The sequence below is a fragment of the Rosa chinensis genome, chromosome 3 (genome assembly GCF_002994745.2).
Source record: "Rosa chinensis cultivar Old Blush chromosome 3, RchiOBHm-V2, whole genome shotgun sequence".
Lineage (NCBI taxonomy): Eukaryota > Viridiplantae > Streptophyta > Magnoliopsida > Rosales > Rosaceae > Rosa > Rosa chinensis.
The window spans coordinates 4,333,567-4,356,971 of NC_037090.1; the positions used below are offsets into that span (position 1 = coordinate 4,333,567).

Here is a 23,405-nt window from a genome sequence, read left to right on the forward strand (position 1 = left end):
ATATGTAGGAAATCTGAAAAAATTAAAAAAAAAATTGAGAATATCAAGAAATATATAACTCTTTTGAGGGAAAAAGTAGAAACGTACAATTATCAAGAAACAGAATTATCTATATTAAGATTAAAAAAAATTGACATTTTTTATTTACTTGGAGTAAAAGAAAAGAGAAGTATACATTTTTTATAATTCTTCTATTATTATCAGTTCTTGAAGAGCAGGTTACTTGAAGAGAAGGTCACTCACTCCAAGCTGAGAAAGTTAGAGGTATATAAACCATAGAGTATGATGAGTCTGAGCTGCTAACCCTTAAACCCTTATTTCTTTATTGCCCTCCCCATTTTGTTTTGTCCTGATAATCCCAATCCCAGTGCCAATGAATCCAGTAAGTACTTTCCTTATGTATGGAATCGGTGGGGCTGCTGCATGTGGTCTCATCATAATGCAATACGATGATTATGTCGCTATGGGAAGACAAGTAAATGAGTTGATATCGAAACAGATCGATCCAAAGATTGAAGAGATACGGAGAGTTTGGAGGTAATTAATTCGATCTTACGAGTACGTAGCAGTTTCATGACTTCATCTTCCTAGCTATCTTGCTTGATTATTCTTCGAAAGGCTTCATCATTAATTATGTCTAGGGTTTAGGACTGGCTCGAAGAGATGTTTAGGGTTTAGGGTGCAGAACTGAGTTTATTTGTATCTGGATACATAGTCAATATTTCCAGTCTGAGGCTTTTGTCCTTCTTTGAACGAAGAACGTTACATATGTACATTCATGAACTTATATTCAATTACCAATTATCGGATCCAAACTAGCTACTACCTTTGTATTCCAATATGGATCCTATGCTACATATGTAACTAATTATGAATATATAATTCATAATTACATCACTTAATTGCCTTGTATGTATTTCAATAGCCCAGCAGAATTTGAAGCATTTCATCCTGATTACAAAGACATCTTCCTCGAAAGATATGACCAGTGGAAGAAGAGGATGACTACTCCTTCTATGTTTCAACAGTGGAGAGATGCATTTCGGTCATTACGGTGCAGCAACTGCAATTGCGATTCATCCAACAGGTACATATATAGAAGCTCTAGTCTATATATTTTTCCAAAGTAATAGGAATTCTATCGGTTTTGAATATCGATCAGTATTTATCATAATTTTGTTTTTCTAATAAATGATATTTTATTTTGTTTGACAGTTGAACTGGTCGATCGGATCGTACTTGGTTTGGTGATCGATGTCTTGACTAAGATCGAGCTATTTTTTCATTGAGTTCGGAAATGTTTGTTCATTTGGTGTTTGTTAGGTTTATGTGTTAATCCATCTGTTTAACTATTTTATGGTAATCTATGAACTTCTTGTTGAATCCATCTTTTCATTATCTCATTATTCGAGTAAATGCACTTTTTGATGAGGTTAGCTAAGTCTCACACACAATTAACATTGTATATATTTTATGGGGAGTGCTATATACACACTCACTTGAGTGTGTGTGAGCCACATTCAGACAAGTGTTAGTTTCTCATTATTTTCTACTATTTAATTACACAATAACAATTAATGCTACTTTGAATCTATTGTTTTCCATCTCTACCCCTAACCATATTTCTCCCTCCATTTTTTACTTTCCCTCCACTATCTATTTCTAGATAGAACGCTGAATAGCTAGAACCCATTTAATCATAACCCATGTGATTGTGAATATGCTTATAAAAAAAAATGGGTACCACTTAATAGCCTATTATGAGCATTATAAAACACGATATAATCAAACAAACTAGTCTCTCCATTCTTGACTTATTCGGCTACAATAGTGTTGCATTTATTAGTCATAGCAGTTAGGTAGTTTTTTATTTATTTAATTTTTTTTTATGACAGCTAGGTAGTTTATCAAGAACTAACATTTAGCATACTTGGTTGGTAAGGTACTATAAGATCCCTTTTTTTTTTCTTCAACCATTAAGATCAACAAAAAATAAGAACAGCAAAATAAGATCATTATTTCCATTAACGTTTTGCAAAATTACATCAGAAAAAAAAAAAAAAAAAAAAAAAAAAAACTACTATTCAACCGATTTTCACTACCTGAGAAATGAAACAAGGCTAATTGGACAATATAAATAATAGCAGGTCAATTAACTGATTTCCTACGATCACGTCAATTAAAAGAGGAAATCAGGTATATAAGAATAAGAACTATCTCACAATAGAGTACCGATTTAACTAGGGACCATCATGAGTATATATCAGTACCAACTATCAACACAAAAATCGCATAAAATTGATTAAGAATCTTACCTCAATGTAAAAGGCAACCCACGAAAGTAACTAATATAGCTGGAAATTGCATCTCAGAAGCTTGTTTTTTATTTTTTTCTTTCTAAATCAGGGATCTCAAAAGTTTACTTTGAGGTAATTAAGCCCTCAGGCGAGAAAATTGAAGCTTTAATTGGCTTGTGCCGGGGAAGGAAAGTAGAAGAAAAAGGGTCTCTAATCTCTATGTTTTCCTAAACAGGGGTAGAGATAGAAAAAAATAAATTCAAAGTTGCATTAATTATTATTGGGTAATTAAATAGTGGAAAGTTATGAGAAATTGACACTTGTCTGAGTGTGACTCACACACACTCAAGTGAGTGTGTATATAGCACTCCCCATATTTTATATACAAGCAACCGGAGAGATGAGCTAGAGCGAATAGCGAAAGCTCGGTAGCCGCCAGCCAGCAATCGATTTCAACTATGGAGGATTAAAATTAATACTTCCCCAGCAGTGGACCATATATAGTTTACGTTCTATGTTTCTTGATAATTGTATTTGTACCTTTCTTTCTTGACCCTCAAAGATTTGAACGTGAGTCCAGAAATTGATTTTTTTTTTTTAATGAAAAACAGAAAGTGTTGACTTTGATAATCAATGGATATTATCTTTTTTCTAATAATAATAAGAAAATCACACAAAACTAACTGGTAGTTAAGAGTATCTTTAACACTGCTACCCATTTTTAAAATACATCTGCATCAGTTTTTTTTTTCTATTTTTGTTAATTTTAAATTTATATTATTTATTGATAAAAGAAAAACTAGTTTAAATACATTTATAAATTACATAAAACAACGTAAAATGAATGTATTAAATTAATAAAAACAATAGAGAGGCTCATCTCGATCTCTACATTTAGGAGCGAGATAGCTAAAAGTCAAAATAAGGAGCCACTTAGAAGTCTGGTGCAGCTGCTAAAGTTAAGGGGAAAAAAAAAGTTATACATTATCTCCAAAATTACTAAGGAGCCAAAATAAAGAGTCTGTTAGATATACTTCAATGTGGTGTTAATGGTATTGGGTGAAACTTTACCAAAAACAAAAATGGTGTTGCATGAAAGCATCAAGGAATACTTACACACATACCAATACTCCAAGAGGCAAATTACACACACACACACTAAAGGAGATGGGTACTGTCTCATATTAGTGTATGTGGTACACTTGTCTATATGTGACTCCACATTCTTAGTTGCAATTAGCCATACAGTCTCAATGAATAGAATGTACTTATGATAAGATTTTATATGCACCTAAGAGCATCTCCAACAGTAAGAATTATTTTGTAGTTAAATATAGCTAAAATTGTGAAATATAGCTATTGATTTAACAATATTACTCCAGCAGTAGTAGCTATTTATAAGTAATATACTATATTTTATCAAATCATAAACTGACATGTGGACAAAAGAGGAGAGAGGAATATAACTTTTGTTTTAGTTATGCATGATTCTCTAGCTAAAGCTAAATTTAACTTAGCAATAGCTAGTCTGTTGCAGTTGAATTTTGCTTTAAAAATAGTTATATATAGCTAAAATTTGAATTTAACTAGTCTAAAATTTGAATTTAACCACCTCCACCCTTTTCGATCACTTTCTATACTGTCGATTAGAAATACAATTATTTTTTGAAAGAAAGAGGAATTTTCCTCTTACAAAATTCATTGATACTCATGCCAAAATGTCAATTACATATCCTTTTGTTGCCTTCAAATTAGACAGATCAAGAAGTTGTAGTAGAATAAACTATTGTGATACATAGAGATAGACCACCTATATTAAAACTCAACACTCACATAAACGCAAGCCTAAATGCTAAGAAGCAGAAAGGCAGAGTAAAACTATACTCATTAGTGCTATTAAGAAACCAACAAGCAAAGCATTCTAATAAAGTAGGAAATTATTTAGGGAAAAAAAAAGTAAACTAGAAGCCCAGGCCCAAAGGAGAGCTCAGCCCAACAGCCAATCCTGCCCCAATCCTCGAGCAGATCCGTCAAGCACAGCCGCACGCGTCCATCACCCCTGTCACCAGAACGAAGAGCACCACCAACCCACCACGACACTGCCAACAAAGCAACGCGCTGCTGCCGCCTGGAGCAACGCCGCTCACGACACCTAATGCCAAACTAAGAGCCGGTGCACTCATTGGCACTTGCCCCAGAGCAGTGAATCAGAAACAACGACGGCATACCACGTACCATCCTGCCTTCAAACCGATCGGACCTAAGAACCCAGTGATAGGAACCATCACCCGTCCTACAACAGCAGCGACAACAGCGCAACCCAGGTCGTCATCACTGCCAGCCACCACCGGACAAGAATCGAACGGAAAACGACGGAAGCTGGTTAGGGATTTTTGGTAGCGACTTTGCCCTATCCAAAAAAAAAAAAAAATTTTGATTAGAACTATAGAAATACAGTTATTGTATTTACGGTTACCATTAAGTATTGTTTGTTAGTTCTATTTTCTTGTCAATCTAAGGCAATATGCATGATTTTCTTATTACTATTATTATATTTTTAGACATTTGAGGGGGTATCCCCCACCTAGCTAGCTTAATCTTAGGGCATCTCCAACAGAGTAGCTAAACTCAATTTTTAGCTATATATAACTATTTCTAATGCAAAATTCAACTCCAACAGACTAGCTATAGGTAAGTTAAATTTAACTATAGCTAAAATGGTTAGCTATATTTAGCTAGAGTATCCTACATAGCTAAAGCAAAAGTTATATTTCTCTTTTTTTTTTTTGTCCACATGTCAGTTTATGATTTGATAAAATATAGTTATTATTTACAAATAGCTACCATTGCTGGAGCAACATTGCTAAATCAATAGCTATATTTCACAACTTTAACTAAATTTAACTAAAAAACAATTTATACTGTTGGAGATGCTCTTATTCATTTATATCATTTGTGTTACCCTGGAAGTGGCCGGAAGGCAAGGTCATTCAGTTCAATGACTACGAAAAAGTCACATATGGTGTACATTGATCCGAGCGTTAACAAAATAGAATGGAGTTATATATCTCTTAGGGTATGAGTCCATGCAGGTTATTTCTACCAAACTGCCAAAGAAGACACGTAAGAGGTTCTGGGGTACAACACATATTAATTTGCTGCATTATGAAAATTGAATTGACAATGTAAGGAAATTGTGGATGAGCCTAAACCCTTTCCTATTCGATCGACCACATCAGAATGATAAGGAGGATTATCCAACAAAACTTAATGGAGTCAAGAAGCACAAACAAGTACTCTATCCAAAAATATTAAACATTGCACCTAATATATATGTTGCTTGTAATTGTAGAGAGAAGAGAGTAACATTATTGAAGTTCGTAATTATTTGATCCAATTACATAAGTTTCTCAATTGTAAGTGACATATTCTGAGTCAACGACTAGTTATTGTATAATTTTATTTGTTGTAATAAAAATAAAAAAGAATATTTATTAAAAAATTCATTAATTGATTCATATATCTAGTTGTTGTTCTAGGACGCTGTCCTAGTTTTTTGTAATGAGAGAATATGATCAAATCATCCAGATCCAAGGTTCAAGGGTCATAACTGCTTCCGTAATGGGAGCTGATGTTCTTTTGGAGGGATCATATACAAAAAAGCAACAAACTAAATAGTATCGAAATTCAAATACCACAGAGAAAATGGATAAACCGATTATGAACTAAAACAACAGATGAAAAGATACCTTAAAATTGTATCCGTGACATAGTAACATGATGCCTCAATGATAAAATCTTAGCCTATTAATATAAAATCTGGAACTGTATGTAAGTACTCAGATCACCACAACCTATCTGAGCACAGTCACCACCGTCGTCGACTGTCTGGCTTCGTATAATAGAGGTAATCCCGTTCTCTGTTATTCGTCTTCAGCCAACCCTCCCTATTTCGATGCCAGGCAAATCCAATATAAATGTTAAAAAAAATTATAACGAAATGAAAAACCACCACCAATACAAGTAGGTCAAACTACCTGCAGATTTTAAATTCGTCGAGATTTGCATCAAACTGTTTCAGTTCTTCTAGTAGCGATTTGCGACTTCTGTACGCGATGGTCGCAGCCACAAGTGGAGCCATCGTCAAGGCGAGTTCAACATACATGATTTTGGCTAGCTAGAATACTCTATCTAGAATTTCTCTTTGACAATTCAAACCTAGTCACCTGGCCTTATGAAGAACCCTAGTTTGGCATTCCTTGTTTGTACTGATATTTATATGTGTATGGAAAAACCGTAGCCACGGTTGTTTATCTTTTCTTGCTAATCAAGATTATCTTTTCTTTGTTCAGAATTATCTCAACTATTACTCATTTGATAGATTGGTCACTTAATTTTCAAATTTATCACTTTGGTCACTCAACTATTACTCTATCAATCATTAGTCTTTTTGCTAAATCTTCCATTAAAATCTCAGTTAAATAGGCAATAACTTTGTGAATATGCATTTTTAGAGGGTAATTTCATCAAAATCTCGCTTTAGTCACTTCTTCCAATCAATCTTATTTAGACTTCTTAGTATTCCAAGGCTGGTTGGACAAAAATATTCTTAATATTGTAGCAAAAAAATTTTAACGGAAAAATTAATCATAAAGTAACTAAAGTGAATAACGGATTTAAAATTGAGTAACCAAAATTCTATATTTCAAAACGAGGTCACCAAAGTGTCGAACATGTAAAATTTGAGTGACTATTTGTGATATTCTCCCTATAAAATAATAAAACGTCTTTTTCTTTGACAATAAGAAACTGTTTTATTTTCTTCCACCAAAAGCAGCGCAAAAATATCTGGTTAGTAGTTTTTCATGATAGTCATAATTATCTCTTCATTTTGTTTTTTTGTTTTTTTTTTTTAAATAAGAGCTGTGCAGTTGCCTTAGCCCAGATGAAAAGCAATTGTTTAATTTCTTTGGTAAAAAGAAATTTTTTCTTTTCTTCCACGAAAAGCAGTACACTTAAATGCAATTGAACCTAGCTTGTGCTAAAAGAAAACATGCTTAATATATATTCTAGTATTCTACCCATAGATGACTTTGAAACAAAACACAGATGGAAATGGAAGCTATTGCCGTTATTGTTCTTGGTATCGGTTTAGTTGGTGGTTACCGGCAGTATTGCAAGAAGCGTGATCTGGTTTCTCTAAATAAAGATTTCGAACTTAAAAGATGGTGGCGTTTCAGGTTGTCAGTTTGATCTTCCTCTCTTCTAATCTCCATTTTCATCCTTTTGGTTTTGATATCTACTGATCTCCATCTCTACTCATTTTCGATCGTTTCCGTCAATATGAAATTCTCGTCTATACATCTCCTCCCATATTTTGTTCTGTTTATTCTCTTAATTTGCTTCTTTTCTTTCGAATTTGGATCCCAAGAAATTTAAGTATATATCTGAATTTGCCATGCATGTATCGGTAAAGGCGTCAATTTGTTCCACAAGAGACGTTCATTGATCCTCCCGAGAGTTCTTGACATCCAGAAGACACATAATCAATCAGGTGGCCTTTGTTTCAAATTAGCAAGATATCGTTTATATATTTTAGTTGTGGTACATCTTGAAATATATCTTAAATTAAAAGACTATAATTTTATTTCGAAGTAGCACTAAACCGTGATGGTGTTGCCCCGTTATAAGTGCCCTTAAAAAACAATACTTTACTATTATACTTAGATGTTCTATTAACATGTGGCAGGTAATCGATGAATACTTCAAGCCATCCAATGATGGATCAGAGGAAGACTCGTCTCGGATTCTAGTTAATTAGTAGGTAGCTAGAAAGGATTGGAGCCACCTAGAAACGACAACATTATAATAACAACGTACTCTATATGCTTGTTGTTATCAACAGTCTTTCACAACAGGCAAAGAATGTGCTTTTTAGAAACTATTACCCCCACATGCATCATTTGCATATTTGGTTATCAATAACTTACCTCTTGCACGTTTTAATCAGCAAGTTGTCAATTAATTTATCAAGAAGTAGGCGTGAATGTTGATAAAACTTAGAAAAACAGCAGACAATTGTGTAGGAATGTTGCCGCTTTAATCTAAATTTTAGTGCACTTTCCAACTGTGTGGACAATTTTCAGAAATCCTTAGCAAACAAAAGAAAAGGAAGACTTGACTAAGGTCAATCAACTAAAAACCTAATTCTAACTCTATCTCTCTAAAAAAAAATAAGCATAGCTTTATGCCTCTCTAAATCCATCAGACCCAAAACGTATTGTGCTCATCTCCAGGTCCGAAGGGATCGGAGCCACTAATAGCACTGCTACGTTAATAGCGGTTAGGGTTTTCTACTACCCCGGCAACCCTAATCACCTTCATTTACCCTCATCTCCTTTTTCCCCAACTGCAAACCCTAATTCAACGTTAATTTCTTTTGAATCCTTAGCTCTGATTCATTCTCGCACCCAATTTTGACTCCAAATTAGAATCGCATAGAGAGGATAATAATTCAGTTAAACATAGTCCTTACAACAACATGTTGAGGATGTTGTTATAAATTACAACTCCTGCCCAACATGTTGTTAAATACTTACAACAACGAGCAGAGCATGTTGTTGATTAATTATAACACGAAACGCATGTTGTGAAATATCTCGTCCTATATATGACGTGTGCATGTTGTTATAGGCTTCTCAATAAGGTTTCCAAATCAGTTGACAACATAACATGGAAATTGAAAGTGTTGTTTAAAAAATTAGACTTTTAACGACTCTGCCATCTACAACATATGCCAAACATTGTTGAAAGTGATGGGAGGATAAAAATGTCAAGAAGTGTATACGAATGGTCATAGGTGAGGAGATGATAACCCTAAGATTCCAAATCAGCCGCTCAACATCCAAAACCTTTGCCATGCCTTTTCCTCTTACATATTGTCACTCTCACTCGAGGCCTGCTCACCAACCTCTCGAGGCCGATAAGCCTAATGTGGGAGTTTTCTTTTTGTTTTTAAATGATCTCAACAGAGTCGCTCATTAAAAAATTAAAATCCAATATTTCACTTCTTAATGCATGGGGTGGTTGGTCAGATAAAATATTTATGACAAGGTCAAGATCTGCTCGATGAAGCCATGAAAGTGGGAAGCGAATATGGCCGAGAAGGCGATGAAAGTGGGAAGCGAATATGGCCGAGAAGGCGATGAAAGTGTAAGGCTGAGTCTCTGTGGAGGACACTCTTAACGAGGAAGCTGAACTTTTATTATTAACAAGAGAGGAAATTTGTAGTTTATGGTCTATTTTAACATTATCACAATGAGATTTTGATTTTGCTTGTTGGCTTGTTGCCGATTACTATTCATTCGTTCTTCTCCGGCTTTGTGCCATTTTCGAATTTTGGTATGAATGAATGAGTTGCAAGCACAGTGAAACTCTAAGCTAGTTATATTGAAATTTAGATTATTCTATTCATCTTGTTCTTTCTCTTTTTTAATCCCATCATGTAGCATGATAAAGGGATGATGCTCTGATTGCTCGTTCTTCAAACATCAGAATGTATTTTAATACATGAGTAATACTAATAGCATTTAATCACGAGTAATTAGCTGGATGATATTCATGAGGATCGAACATCTGACGAAATTTTCTTTATTGTGCTTTGGGATAATGCAAGCCTCAGCATCTGTATTTGAAATAAGTTAGATTTGTTAGTAGTTTTATGAATTTTGAAACTTTCTAAACAATTTAGGCCTCAAGCCCAAAATTACAAGCAACCTAAATTAACCATAGACATCATGCATTTTCATGATGACCAATTTCACAACACACACGTTATTATAAGCCTTAAGAACATGAATGTGCATGTCTTGAATCCACCTACGTACACATGACAACATGGTGCGGGGAATATATTGTTTCTAATCATCATCTGAGGCCCAAATGAGTTTGTGATAATGAAAATATTCTTTAGCCTACCAAATGATATTTTGTGCATCAACACCAATGAATTTGACCAAGGTTGTTGGTCTTTCAAATACATAATTAAGATTTCTAATTTGATGATCAAAAATTGACACGTCGGGTTATTAGAAACATCCTTTTTACACTAAGTTTTTTTTAAATAATAATATATATGTGTGCGTAATCACAAATTTCTTGATCAACGCGGTGATCGATCAGGTAAACTAATGGACAAGATAAAAGATGTAATTAGGCCAGGGCACAACTTTGGGTGAACACCTCTTTTAAATTTTTCTTCCATCAATTTGGAACAGCTTGCCGATTTGTTTACAAAAGGTTTGTGCTCACCTCAACATATCTATTTGTGCGCTTACTAAAAAAAAAAAAAAAAAAAAAAACATATCTATTTGTGCTCCAGCTAACCAGCTTGATGTGCAGCCCATCCATCAAACTGAGAGAGGTCTTAACGAAGAAAGAAGATCAAAACTCTGCTTTTCTACTGCTTTGTGCTAATTAGCGTTAATTCTGTTACTTGCATGATTACTTAGTTAATGGCCTACAGCTGTTTTACACGTGTTGCAATTCTGCTCACTCATCAGCTTGTATAAATAGCTGTAGCTGCCCCTTGCTTCACTCATTGGAACAGAAACCGAAAGTCAATAGCAAAATCTCTTTTCTCTTTCTCTCACTTTTCTCTCTCTCTTTCTTTGAGCTCAAGAACCCTAGCTTTCAATGTTCCCTCCAATAATTCTCCCTCCTTCTAAACAACAATGTATTAGCACATTGATTATAATTGGCTCCATGCATCGACACTCTTTGACCCAACATATCAACTTTTTTTAATCACCTCGGGATTCGACAATGAACAGCGTACGGCTACGTGGGGTCATACTTGTCTTCCCAGCAATGTTCATATATCATTTCCAGGTCACATAAAATTTCTCACATCTCTCTTTGGTCTTTGGGAAGTTTTGGAACAGCGAAGAATTAGTACCTTAATAAAAATTTGCATTTTTTTTTAATTTGCTAAATGAAAACATTTAGAATTTCCTTTTGTGTACAGACCCAAAAAAAAAATCCTTGTGTGTGTGTGTGTGTGTATATAGGCCGTCAATAATTGTATTTACACCTTTGATCTATAGGGTGTTAGCTAGGGTTGCAGAAAAGCTGAACTCTTTGTATGTTCTAAAGCTGTCGATGCATGGCAGGCTTCTCTTTCTGTTTTGACTTCAAGTCTTCAACCTTGTTCTATATTTGGTATCAATTCATAGACTAAAATATAAAAAATAGGCTGCATGTTTTTAATGCTATATACAATTCTTAATTACTCCATGTTTTTAACTTTTTATATTGCTAGTATTATTCATAGACTCAAATCCTTCACTTCATATGTTGGAGATATCTGAGTACTTCTAGTACAATAAGAGCTCATGCATGCCCCCAGCAGAAGACAATTATTATGACAAATTCCATTCAAAGACTACAAGTTTGAGGCTTAAATTAAAGGATGAATTCATTTTAACTAAAAAGGAGGGGATTTTGATGATGATCAATTCAAATGCAACATAGCCTCTTCCTGAATCCTAGCTAGCATCTGATACACAGCTGTCGCAATTTCATCCACTGAAGTCAACGCGCAGTCCTCTTCTACCTGCTTTCAAAAAAAAAAAAAATTAATCATAATGCTTAAAAGATATTAAAGAGATGCTAGTTAATAACCAAGTCAGTTCTAATTAATTACCTTGACACTTAGAGAATAGAGGACAATTTCGTCAACAGTGGCAACATTGAGGTGAAGAATGGTCAGGCGCAGTGTGTGCAACCCAGAAACAAACTTCAAGAGCTGCTTCGGAACCCTTTTGGATCTGACCTTGAGGTTTGCATGGCTCTCCACCATAGTCACCTCAATGTCTGCTGCAACCCTCACATTCATGTCCGCCGCGTACTTGTGCTCAACCGACGGCCTCTGATCAGAATCGTATCGATTTTCATGACTAGTCTGATGACCAGTACTAGTACTGGTACTAGTTGTTGATGATGAGTATTGTGGAAAGCTAAAGAAGTCTGAGAAAGGCAAATCCGAATTGTTATTGTTTGGCTTTTGAGCACCGAGGAATTGCACTTGTTGCTCTAGCTCCTTCACAAAGTTAATAGCACCCCCAATGATTGATGCTTGGTCACCCTAATAAAGAACAAATATTATTAGTCAATCAAATTCCAAGCAAGTCACCATCATTTTCCCATCTCCCAAGTAAATCATATTTGAACGGTCCAATATGTACATGAAACTTGAATAACAACAATATTAAAGCCTAAAAAGAGAGATCGAAATACCCTCTGGACATATGAATCGGGCATTATAGATCGAAGGGCAGAGAGATACTCATTCATTTGTTTTCTTCTGTTGCGCTCAACAGCAATGTGCGTCATTCTCTGGTTCTCAATCTCCTCCTTGTTCTTTTTGCTCTTGGCACGCCGCCGTTTCGGACGAATGGTGGTCGTCGGACCAGTATCCTCCACTAATGGAAGTTGTAACTGAGCTTGATCAAAGTCGGTTGAACCATCTGGGTTTGGATTGGAGAGCTGCAAATCGTCGAAATGCGGAACGATTGAAGGAGGTGAGCAGTAAGTCGTGAAATGGTGATCTGTTTGGTTGCCGAGAAAATCAAAAGAGGCTTCTTGCAGCAGATGCTGCTGCTGATGATCATCATGATCATCACAGCTCCAATTCCCTGCTAACAAGTTGTAGAGGTCTTTGTTAGTAGTGTAAGTAAAAGGATCTTGAGGGAAAACGACGGCGTCTAGCGCCATGTTAGTTAGAGTGATCTTTGGCTAATTGACGATAGGCCGGATATATGGTCTTGTTGGGATGGAGAAAGGGGATGAGGTTTTTAAAGGGCTAGATGATGAAACAAATCTACAGCACATCCTGCACGTGAAATAAAGTTGAACTTATTGCAAGCTAGAGGGAAACATTGCATAGAATACTAGCTATACGCATCAATATGATTTTTTTCAAGATTTTTATCCGGGTGTATGTGCATTTAACAAAGACACATCTATATCGTGTCACCTCATCACTGGATATTTGTAGTTTACCAAAAATAATAACAAAAAAAAAAAAAAAACTTGTGAATTCAATCATTAGGTATATTTTGCTATTCCGCCGCAAAAAAAGCGCTTCTACCAAATTTTAGAGTACGCATTACATATAGAACAATTCTTGGGTAGGGGTGAATGAGCATAAACACCCCCGTTGTCGATTAATATATTTTTACTAAATAAATTTATAATCCAATGGTTTATATCTTAAATTATCTTTTAAAGATCATCTATGTAAAAAATCAATCGAATCGAAAATTGTTTAATTATCTAATTGACTCAAACAAATGGATGGTTCTAACAACACTTACTACTACTATGATGAACTGTCCATGTATTTCATAGAAATGAACAACTAAAAGGTTTTCAATTTGATTGATTTTTTATAGAGCTAATCTTTATATTACGTTATACAACATGAATGGTTGGATTAGAAAATTATAAAGTTATTTTGCGTTAATCACAAGAGATGGTGAATTTGCTCATTCACCTTAGGGGTGAACCTAAGAATTGTTCTTACATATATATATATATATATATATATATATATATGTAAATTCTGTCCAATTAAATCTCTTTTGTCACTCATGCAATTATAGAATTTAGAATATAGCATTGCACCGAAAATAGTAGGATGTTAGAACCATACACTTCAAAGCTAATATTAAACTATTTCAAATAATGAAATGAACAAAATCGACAAACTGAGAGTTAAACTAACATTACCAAAGTGAGTATTTTTCCTCTTGATTTAATTAGAGAGATTTAGGCCATGAGGTAAGGAAGATGAATAAATAGTCTTAGTTACTTAACATTCAAGCTCCTCACACCTCAAGTTATAAGCTTTAAAGAAGTATGACTACCGACTGAATTATTCTCCAACCACCTCAACGTATATTGTAAATTTGTAATTGAAAATTTTGTCCAAAATAAAAATGTACTATTACTTTATCGTCTTTGTGATATTTTTTTTCTTTTTGTGAACTTAAGAAGTAAATCTAAGCTTAGGGAACTAATATGATCTTTAAGTTGCATTAGGTAAAGTGTAGAGGTTGCACGTGATAGCTAGCTATGCATATGGAAGCTAGGAGAAGCTGCAGCTGTGTAAACAAAAGGATCGAGGAGGGGGGAAAGGCCTTGTCATTTGGTAATAATACGGTCGGGTCGGGATAGGAGCTGAGTGACGTACCAACAAGAAGGTAAAAAGGGCTGGTCATGTTCAGAGATTTTTTTTTAAATTTAGATCTAAGAAAACTCTGTGTGTGTGTGTGAGAGAGAGAGAGAGAGAGAGAGAGAGAGCGCATTGGGCGCCTCAGTTTGCAGCTGCAGAAATGTCAGAGAAGTACAAAAAGAATCCATGTGATCGATCATTGATTTACCACTCCACTCTTCAATGGGTGTGACTGATCATATACTGATATACATGTACATATAGACAGAGAGAGGGAGAGAGTTTTGGTTATCTCTTATGTTTGGCCATACATGTAATTCCATTATGAGAGTAGTTAAGTTTCTGTATTTGAGAACTAAAGAGTTCTCCAGACTGACCGCAATTGTTTTATGATTAGGAAAAAATTAGCTTGTCATAAGCTGATAGGAGAGAGTCAGATATTTGAGAGTCTTCATACCTGTAATTCAATTATGAGAGTCGTATATTTGTTTGGTGGACACTTATCAAATTAATGAATTAAAGAGAATGTTAAATAATATAATTATTGAATTTTATGATGAAAGATGTATATCGGGTAAAAAAAAAAAACTTGCATGCAAATATTATTCTAGATTTGGCCTGTATATCGATCCACATCTATACAATTCCACACACACAAACATAAAGGCGTTCTAAAGAGGACGTCCGCACCGGGATTTCTGCTCGTTCAAGCGCCGACGACACTACGCCTCTTGCCGAACGGAGGCCAAGGGCATCCCGGACCAGTCTGCAGTCGGGTGGAGTCGCTTATATCAGTTTGTAGTCGTTACCCAAAACCTTGAAGTTGCAGGTGAGGTCACTGCCCAGAACCTTCGACCTCGATAGCTGCCCAAAAGCAATCTGGGACGCCTCTGGCCTCAGTTCGGCAGGATTCTCGCAACCATCGCCGCCTGATTGCTACAAAAGCATCGACGTCTACACTTTAGCGACAGTGCGGACGTCCACCCTATAACGGACGTGTGTGTGTATGCGTATCCATGTGTATGTGTACATAGCCTTAATTAAACTGTCTACCAATAGACATACAATGTTTGGCTACACAATTGCTTATTTTTCATTTGCTAAGTTGAAACTGGAAAATATTTCTGCTGGCGCATATAAATGTAAGACCCACCCAGCATGCATATGTTAACAAAGACCAAGAAGTAGGTATAGATATACACCAGATATAGGATTCGAATTTCCTTTTGTGTTGACTGCATACTACCTGCCACGGATTCAAAACACACAAGAACTTTTAGAATTCGATTGATATTATATAGTAGTTCCTCAACTTGGTCAATCAATAAGGATTTGTTAGCATTTGGCTACACAATCTTCTAATGGATATTCATGAGTATATTAAGTGGGGAACAAAATGTTATCGAAGGCCAAATATTCAAACCCTAGCTAGGAAAGACCAATGAATGTCTACTAATTAAGTAACCTCTGATTTGTAGATCGAATAACTAACAATTTAACCCTTTTTCAAATCCCTGAGGGACTAACCTGAAATATTAACTAGATCGATTTCTTGGTACGTATTTCTGGTAATTATACAGAATGACTCATGCTTAATTTTGAGTTGAAGAATTCAACCCTATTCTTTCACCAACTCATCTAACCCATTAAAGAAAGCCTTAGACCCAACTGGCGCTAGCTCGTTCGGTTTCATCTACTGCATTTTTGTTTAAAGGTTGTACAAATTGTTTTTGGATGAACCACTTCTTTAGTGTGGGTTGTCTATGACCTTTTATCAAACTGCAAGCATCTACCCAGAGACATATTGCAAGAAATATTAAATGTTCCTCATGATCATGATGATCGATTAAGTTTAACAAACAAGTTTACCTTGATGCGATAACAACTAGATCTCTAATTACAAAACGACAAATGCTAGTAGTAAACTAAGAAAACGTTATAACTAGTTAATAATTAGAATGGCATCTAAATTAGTTCCAAATTTGGAGATACAATATAGCTCATCACTTTGTATCAAGACGGACCAAATTAAGCTATTCTCCATTTGTGTTGTCTTGATGCAGAAGACTATTATAATTTAGGAGGAAACACGTAGATGACAACGGCGACAACAGCATGATTACGCTATACATGAATCAATTAATTAGACACAAATGGACTGATTAATTAACTAGACCAGATATGGAAAAACAAAATGCCATCTAACACCATATTCACACTTCTGGATCTTAGGTCTAGGTAACATGGAAAAATCAGAAACAAAAAAAATTCACCATAGTAGTGCACCTTAATTAATTTGATTAGAATTCAGAAGTGGTCTATAGTTAGAGCTAGGGGAAGTACTTGAGGCATTAGGCCGGCTGGCGGGTTAAAATGTCTTTGAAAGCCGACTTTGGAAATTAATGGTCCTAATTACGAAAATATACACCAAAACGGACATGTTAATGTTTGAATTCTTGTCGATGTTAACTTTGATTGAATCAAAGCTTATACGGAGTTGACTATTTCAATGACCGTCTGTGAAGGCAACTTAATTTTCTCTTGACAGGTTTAATTTGGCCGGTGAAGTTTAATTAGGGTTTCAAAGACATTCATGGACTTGCTGCATTCTTTATATACGGAGTTGGTAGCATAGTTAGAGTTGAAGAATGGAGCGATTTTGTTCAATTACCTTGTGCAAACTAGCTCAATACTCCCAAAACTAAATTGTCAGTATCAGGTGGAGACGTAGAGTTGTGGCTAGGACCAAACATATTTCAAGGATTTGGATTTTGTTTTTGCCGGAGTTGGTGGAAACACTAACGCCCCCCGGGTCTACTTTAGGGTTTGTCACTTCTTAATCATGATCAATCTAATAATTAGTCTATTAATTTTCTGGAGTGAAAATCCTCTTCATGTTTAACAGCTCACTGCCATGCTTATGCAAATAGTAATTTTACCCAACAGAAATGAAAAGTAATTATGATTGATCTATATCCCTATCGTAAATCCTAGCTAGCTAGCTAGCTAGCAATATATCATCACTTAGTAATTGAGTCAAATTGACTATAACAAATGTATTATGCATGCGTTAATATATAATCTTAACGAAAAGTCTCATCAACACATGCTGCAGATAGAAAAGTTGGTATATTATATGTTTTAAAAATTCGGGATATATCTTCTATGTACAATTAGCTGAGAGTTTACAGTACTATTAGCACTAGTAGCAGTGACTGATCGAAGTAATTTATTCTGAACTTTATGTCATAGCTAGAGATTGATGGATCGGAGCTGGCACATGTTACGTGACACGGGATCATATATGGCGCCACTAAATATATTGTCCCTTTATATAATTTAGGATTATAAATCAACCTAAAAAAAATAGAATATATGCATCGAGTAATAAGAGCATATTTAGCGAACTCTTTATCTCAGCTCTTTAACTACTTTAGGAAGTATGTTTAACTTTTTATCAATTTTAACAACAACATCAGACTCCTAATTAGTTCTATGTTTTAACTTCTAGTTATTTCACTTCTTAATATAGAAAGCGAGATGAGACTCTTTATTATTTTTGTAAATTTAAAACATTCATTTAAAGTTATTTTATGTAATTTATAAATGCATTTAAACTATTTTTTATTTATTTAATAAATAATATAAATTTAAAACTTGCTAAAATAAAGAGAACTGATGCTGATGTATTTCAAAAGTCGCTAGCCAAAATGACTTTTTAGCTAATTTAGCTAAAATATCACTACAAAATGAGAGAGTATTAAGTGCACTGACGTACACTTACGCCAATAAAAATAAACAATTGGATAGCATCAAGTACATTTTTTCGCTATTAAAAAAAATTGTTTATAAATTTCAACCGCTGAGATCCGCTGAATCTGTTGATTTACTTACACCGCTGGTGTATAAAATAATATTTCCTACAAAACGGCTAGCATTGCTAAAAATTCTTTAACTAACCAAATGCTAATAAGTGATTCTTGTCCAAAAAAAATGCTAATAAGTGACTAAGCGGCACTCATGCACGGAAATCTATGTTCAACATTAACAAAACTAATATTTTTTATGAGCTTCATAAATTAGGGGTCAATTCATGAAATTGAGCCTTCCAAAATATATATATATATATATATATTATATCACTGAAATTGACCTCAATAGCAAGAGACATTTTATTGAGTTGTATATTTGGTTCCTATGCAATTGCTCATACTTGTATAAGAACCACATCTTGATCACATGCCTTCGCCTTTATGTCAATCGTACTATCATTCAAACTCCAAAATTGATGAGAACTCACTTTGCACTTTTGGTCGCAACATTTTCTATGGTCTCAGAGAATCTATTCAATGATGAAATTTACAATTATATTTTAGTTTGCATGAGCATAAAACTTTCATGTTCTTATATAAACACACCATCATGTTTTAAAGGTATTCAGCCATTCAGGGGATCAGGATCGGGATACATATGCCATCATTGCCCTCCGATGCCAGAAACTCCAGCCACTCGACATTATTTTCCGCTCTACGTGATCACTACGTACATCGGTTCATATAGAGCAGCACTATGCACTCTGCAGTCTAAACTCCTCCAGTCCTCCGCATCGCGCGGACCGGAGCTTGAGCCACTCTGCAGTGTAACATGGTTGAATCGTTGAACAGAAATTGTACCATATAATTGAATTTGTTCCTAATTAAGAATAGGTAGGCAATAGTATGGTACATTAACCGGAGACTACGCATTTGCATTTTGCAACATATATAATTGATGTCCTCCTCGATCGATCATCATCATCCCGATTAGACTCGGCATTCCTCAAACATTGAATTCCCACAGAAAAACAATGGTGCTTTGCTTTCTCTTTCCCTCGTGAGGAAACAAACACCAGAGGACTACTTTGAAAATTAATAATACAGACATCCTCCGTACACAGAAAGATTACTATTTACTTAGCTTTTCATTATTCTTATTCAATCATGTGACCTTTCTTGTCTGGGGTCTCTTTCTCTCTCCCATGATATATGCTTTATATATTCCCTCGATCCAACTCGATCTATACCCAGATCAGATCAGAGAGATCGAGCAAGCCTGGTTTAATCAATTCGGACCAAATAAATTAGAAGGGTGACTGCATGCATGTGACTAATTAATCTTACGATTCATTCACAGCGTTAAAATGTTTGGTATATCTAATTGTCACATCCATAGTTCGTGCTCTTAATCATTGATGAGATTATTCTGGACAGAAAATATTATTCAAATATAAGCCATTGAACCAGACCTCGGTTAGTCTATTTTAGCAGCCAACTCAGCAGGAAAATCAATCCTATAATTAAAGGTGCCAAACACCTTTTTCAAGATCCATCCCATAATATTAACAAAACGGAAAATCGTTGTCGTCAAAAAGCTTGATCAAATCTGAGCTATCGGCCGCCGGCCACTCCAACCTGTCCTGCACTGAATATAAATACCTGGCTACCTTTGATTCATTCATCGACACTGAAAGAAAAAAGTGAACTCATCTCCAATCAAATGCTTTGCTTCTCGAGGCTTTGATTATCATAAAATCCACACACACACACTTATAATTATATATATCAAAACCCTTTTGGCTTTGGATTACCTAGTCATGTATGAACTCAATTGATTGGTGTCCCAAATGAACCTCTCAACCTTAAAAAAGTAAGTAAACTAAGAATTCGATCATAATGTTTATTTTATTTTTAATTTTTTAATTTTTTGCAAAAAAAGAATTGATAACCTTAAAGAGGCTGCTTCATCATCATAAATTTTTCAACCCTCTAGCAATGTTTACTATTATACATCCATGTTTTGCATAACCTTTACTCTTTCTCCTTTTCAATTATAGTCGATAAAGACTAATCTTTCTATGACATTATTGTTTGGATAAACATTTTGTCATTTTACATTATTTAATGATGTATGAGAAAATGTGAGTTTCTTCATTGATTACAAAAATCAAACTGAGTAGCCTGCATGCATTGCATACAGTAACTTAGCAACATGCTTGTGCATATACAAAATAAAGTATTTATCTATATATAAGAGAAAACATATGCACATATAGTGTATGTTAATTTGGGTTGTTATAGTCTTATAGAATGCTGCCCGTGTAACTTTTATCCGATTAACGTTTACTTACTATGTTTGAGAGGACATAAAGAGAGAGAAATATTTGTCTTTGAGTATTTGGAAGAGCACCTTGCATCTGCAGGGACAATTTTATCCGTACACGTCGCAGCAGATGATGAAACCTTTAACACCATTCTACAGTTCTTCAGAGGCAGCCACTCGAGAAACAGCGGGCTGCAACAAAAACCACTCTCTGTAGAATAAGTGGTTTCTTCAACAGAAATTCCCGAAGAATTATTTGGCTACCCACGACATAAAGAAATAAAATTAAAAATGTCTCAAATACAAGCTTAAAATGGTAAGTTAATGGCCATTATTCTGTCAAAAAATATGACAATTTTGGCCGTGTGTGAATATATATATATATATATATATATATATATATATTTATATTAACCTGCACTTGTCCGTTTGTACACTTATTGAATTGTCAGTCTAATTTCTTTAGGAAAATTAACTAATACCCGAACGATTACGTCTGGTCTGTTTTTTGAGAGGTGATGGATGTTGACATAAAAATCATTAGATGACATATGAGGCAATCTAAGGAATTTATAGAAAGGATAGAGGTGTTGGATTTAGTTTCATCGATCACCTTTTCATTTTTAGAACCCTAGCTTGCTTTTGGGATCGAATCAGAAACTAATCCACTTTCTTACCCAAAATATAATTCGAGAGACGAGAGTTACATTTTTTTAATTATTCATTTGTTTACCCATATTCCATTAAGTTATAGACAAGTTGAAGCTGAAGCATGTGTAATATGGATTATGGAATAACAAATCGAATTGAACGTACTTGACTAATTACTCTCTCCAGGAGAACAAAGAAACTTATGCATGCCGAAAAAGTTATTTTAAAGTTTCACTAATTACACATGCATCCTTCATCATAATTAAAATACTTGTAATTATGGTCGCTTTGAACCTAAACAAAAGTCCAAAGAACATAGGCCTACCCAGAAAGAACCCTAGAGATAGCATTTTGTGACATCCATGCATGCCAATTATTCCTCGATCGATCATCATGTTAATTTTTGGGGACCCAATATGATAAAATTGACATTTCAGTGCATGGGTCTTGAATTCTTTCACAGTTTTTTCCTATATACCAGTCATAATTCTGTCCGGAAAGTAAAAGGCACATTTGATTATGAACTATGAAGGGACAGGGAACTGTTTACTGTGGTTTCTTATGCAGATACATATCTCTGTGTTCTGCATAATTATAAGCCTTTTTGACTATGCTTTTTCATTTTATAAGGAAGCATCAACCTTTTAAGCCCCGGTTACATGATCCCTGTCTCAGCAATAAGCGTATACAATTTCCTATTCTAAGGCCTATACTACTAGAAAAAGCATCTGCTTGTTTATAATTGGAGGACTTTACCACCTTAAATTAGAGCTTTGATGTTCGACAAGCACCCAAGAAGATCACAAGAAGATCGAGAAAATAGACAGAGTTGGGCCTCTTATTGTTTGAGCTGTGCTGACCCATATGTTGGTCGATCTCCAGTCCTGAAGCCTGAAAGACTTATGAGGGCAAATATGAAAAAGCCCATAAATCTGAGTTCAACCCATTAGCATGAAAATGCTACATGCGAATTATAATGTTTGAGAATTCAAACATTAGAACTTGACCATGTACAGCGAAATATCGCTATTCAACTATAAGAAAACAAAAGTGAAAATAAAAGTTAGTTAACCTAGCTTTGATATGAACTCGCAAGATGAAGTTTGACCATCTATATTGAAATCGACTCTGATCCCTTGATCTACATAGGTTCATATTATTCCGATGACAATTTCTTCGTTTCTTCATCATTTTTAGAAACCGTCCATTTTTGTGACAAATATTTTTGTAACTATGCCAGGTGATGGTTCACGATGAAAATATTTGTACTTCAGCCATACGATCTCTGTTCAAGATGATAAAATGCAAGATCGTCTAAATCCCTAGCTTGCTTGTTTTCCCGACCAATATCATCATACTAACTACAAGTATCCGCTTGTGAGCTGGACTTATAATTTCGTTGGTTAGTGAATGGTATTAATTTCAAATTTGAATAACTAATCAGTTATGTTGCCTTTGGGGATTTATTATTCGATCAAAAGTCAACTATATCATATAGTTCAAATATATTATGTAGTTCGGGGGGAAAAAATTGAAGTCAACTACTTCTAGATAACGTGACTAATCCCAAATCTGAAAGCTAGCTTGACTAACAAAAATCGAAGGACAACCGATTTTGCACTGATTAAAAGTAAGAACTGAGGTTTGATTAACTTAAGTCCAACCACAAACTCCACAAAGAAAAAAGAATAATGGTATAGTGTAGAGGTTTCTTCTTCTTTTTTTGGTCGAAATTATTTATTTCATTCCATTACTAGATGGTTGGTATTGCATTGCAGCTTCGTACGTGGGTTATATGCAGCCACAAATACGCTCATGCTCCGTGCTATTAATTCTATGTAAAATAGTTAGCCGCCATATTTCTTTCACAGCGAGTGTAATTGATAAGAATTGTACGTGATCAAGAAGAGGTACCTAGCTCTTCTTCTTTTTTCCAGCTAAAAGTCGTATTATTACTGAACCAAACTAAGAAAGGCCACGATCAAAACCCTAAGCATTAATGTGACACATAATTAATGCTTCTAAAGTCAAATCGGCGGGAGCCCACACCAGACTTCCCCTCCGAGCACGTAACTAATCTGCGC

The 23,405-nt window shown here is 34.9% G+C and overlaps 1 protein-coding gene and 1 long non-coding RNA gene across 2 annotated transcripts; one reads left to right on the forward strand and one right to left on the reverse strand.

Annotated features, from left to right (window-relative positions):
- The first annotated feature begins 7,408 nt into the window (after window positions 1–7,408).
- On the forward strand, window positions 7,409–8,416 carry LOC121052083. The gene is made up of 3 exons (XR_005807937.1): window positions 7,409–7,537; window positions 7,774–7,851; window positions 8,047–8,416. It is a non-coding gene; the product is annotated as an uncharacterized LOC121052083 (long non-coding RNA).
- A 3,225-nt stretch (window positions 8,417–11,641) lies between these two features.
- LOC112193751 (transcription factor bHLH94) lies at window positions 11,642–13,156 on the reverse strand. The gene is made up of 3 exons (XM_024333979.2): window positions 12,594–13,156; window positions 12,001–12,441; window positions 11,642–11,910 (listed from the first exon to the last, which is right to left on the reverse strand). Exons 1-3 carry the CDS (start codon window positions 13,068–13,070, stop codon window positions 11,809–11,811), a joined length of 1,020 nt encoding a protein of 339 aa, XP_024189747.1. The 5' UTR covers window positions 13,071–13,156; the 3' UTR covers window positions 11,642–11,808.
- Window positions 13,157–23,405: the final 10,249 nt, after the last annotated feature.

Excerpts from the sequence above, each read along its gene's own strand:
- LOC112193751 (XM_024333979.2), bottom strand. The coding sequence starts at position 13,070 with ATGGCGCTAGACGCCGTCGTTTTCCCTCAAGATCCTTTTACTTACACT. Across the intron at positions 12,442-12,593 it reads CCGATTCATATGTCCAGAGG|GGTGACCAAGCATCAATCAT; the intron begins GTATTTCGATCT and ends GTTCTTTATTAG. Across the intron at positions 11,911-12,000 it reads TCTATTCTCTAAGTGTCAAG|GTAGAAGAGGACTGCGCGTT; the intron begins GTAATTAATTAG and ends TTTTGAAAGCAG.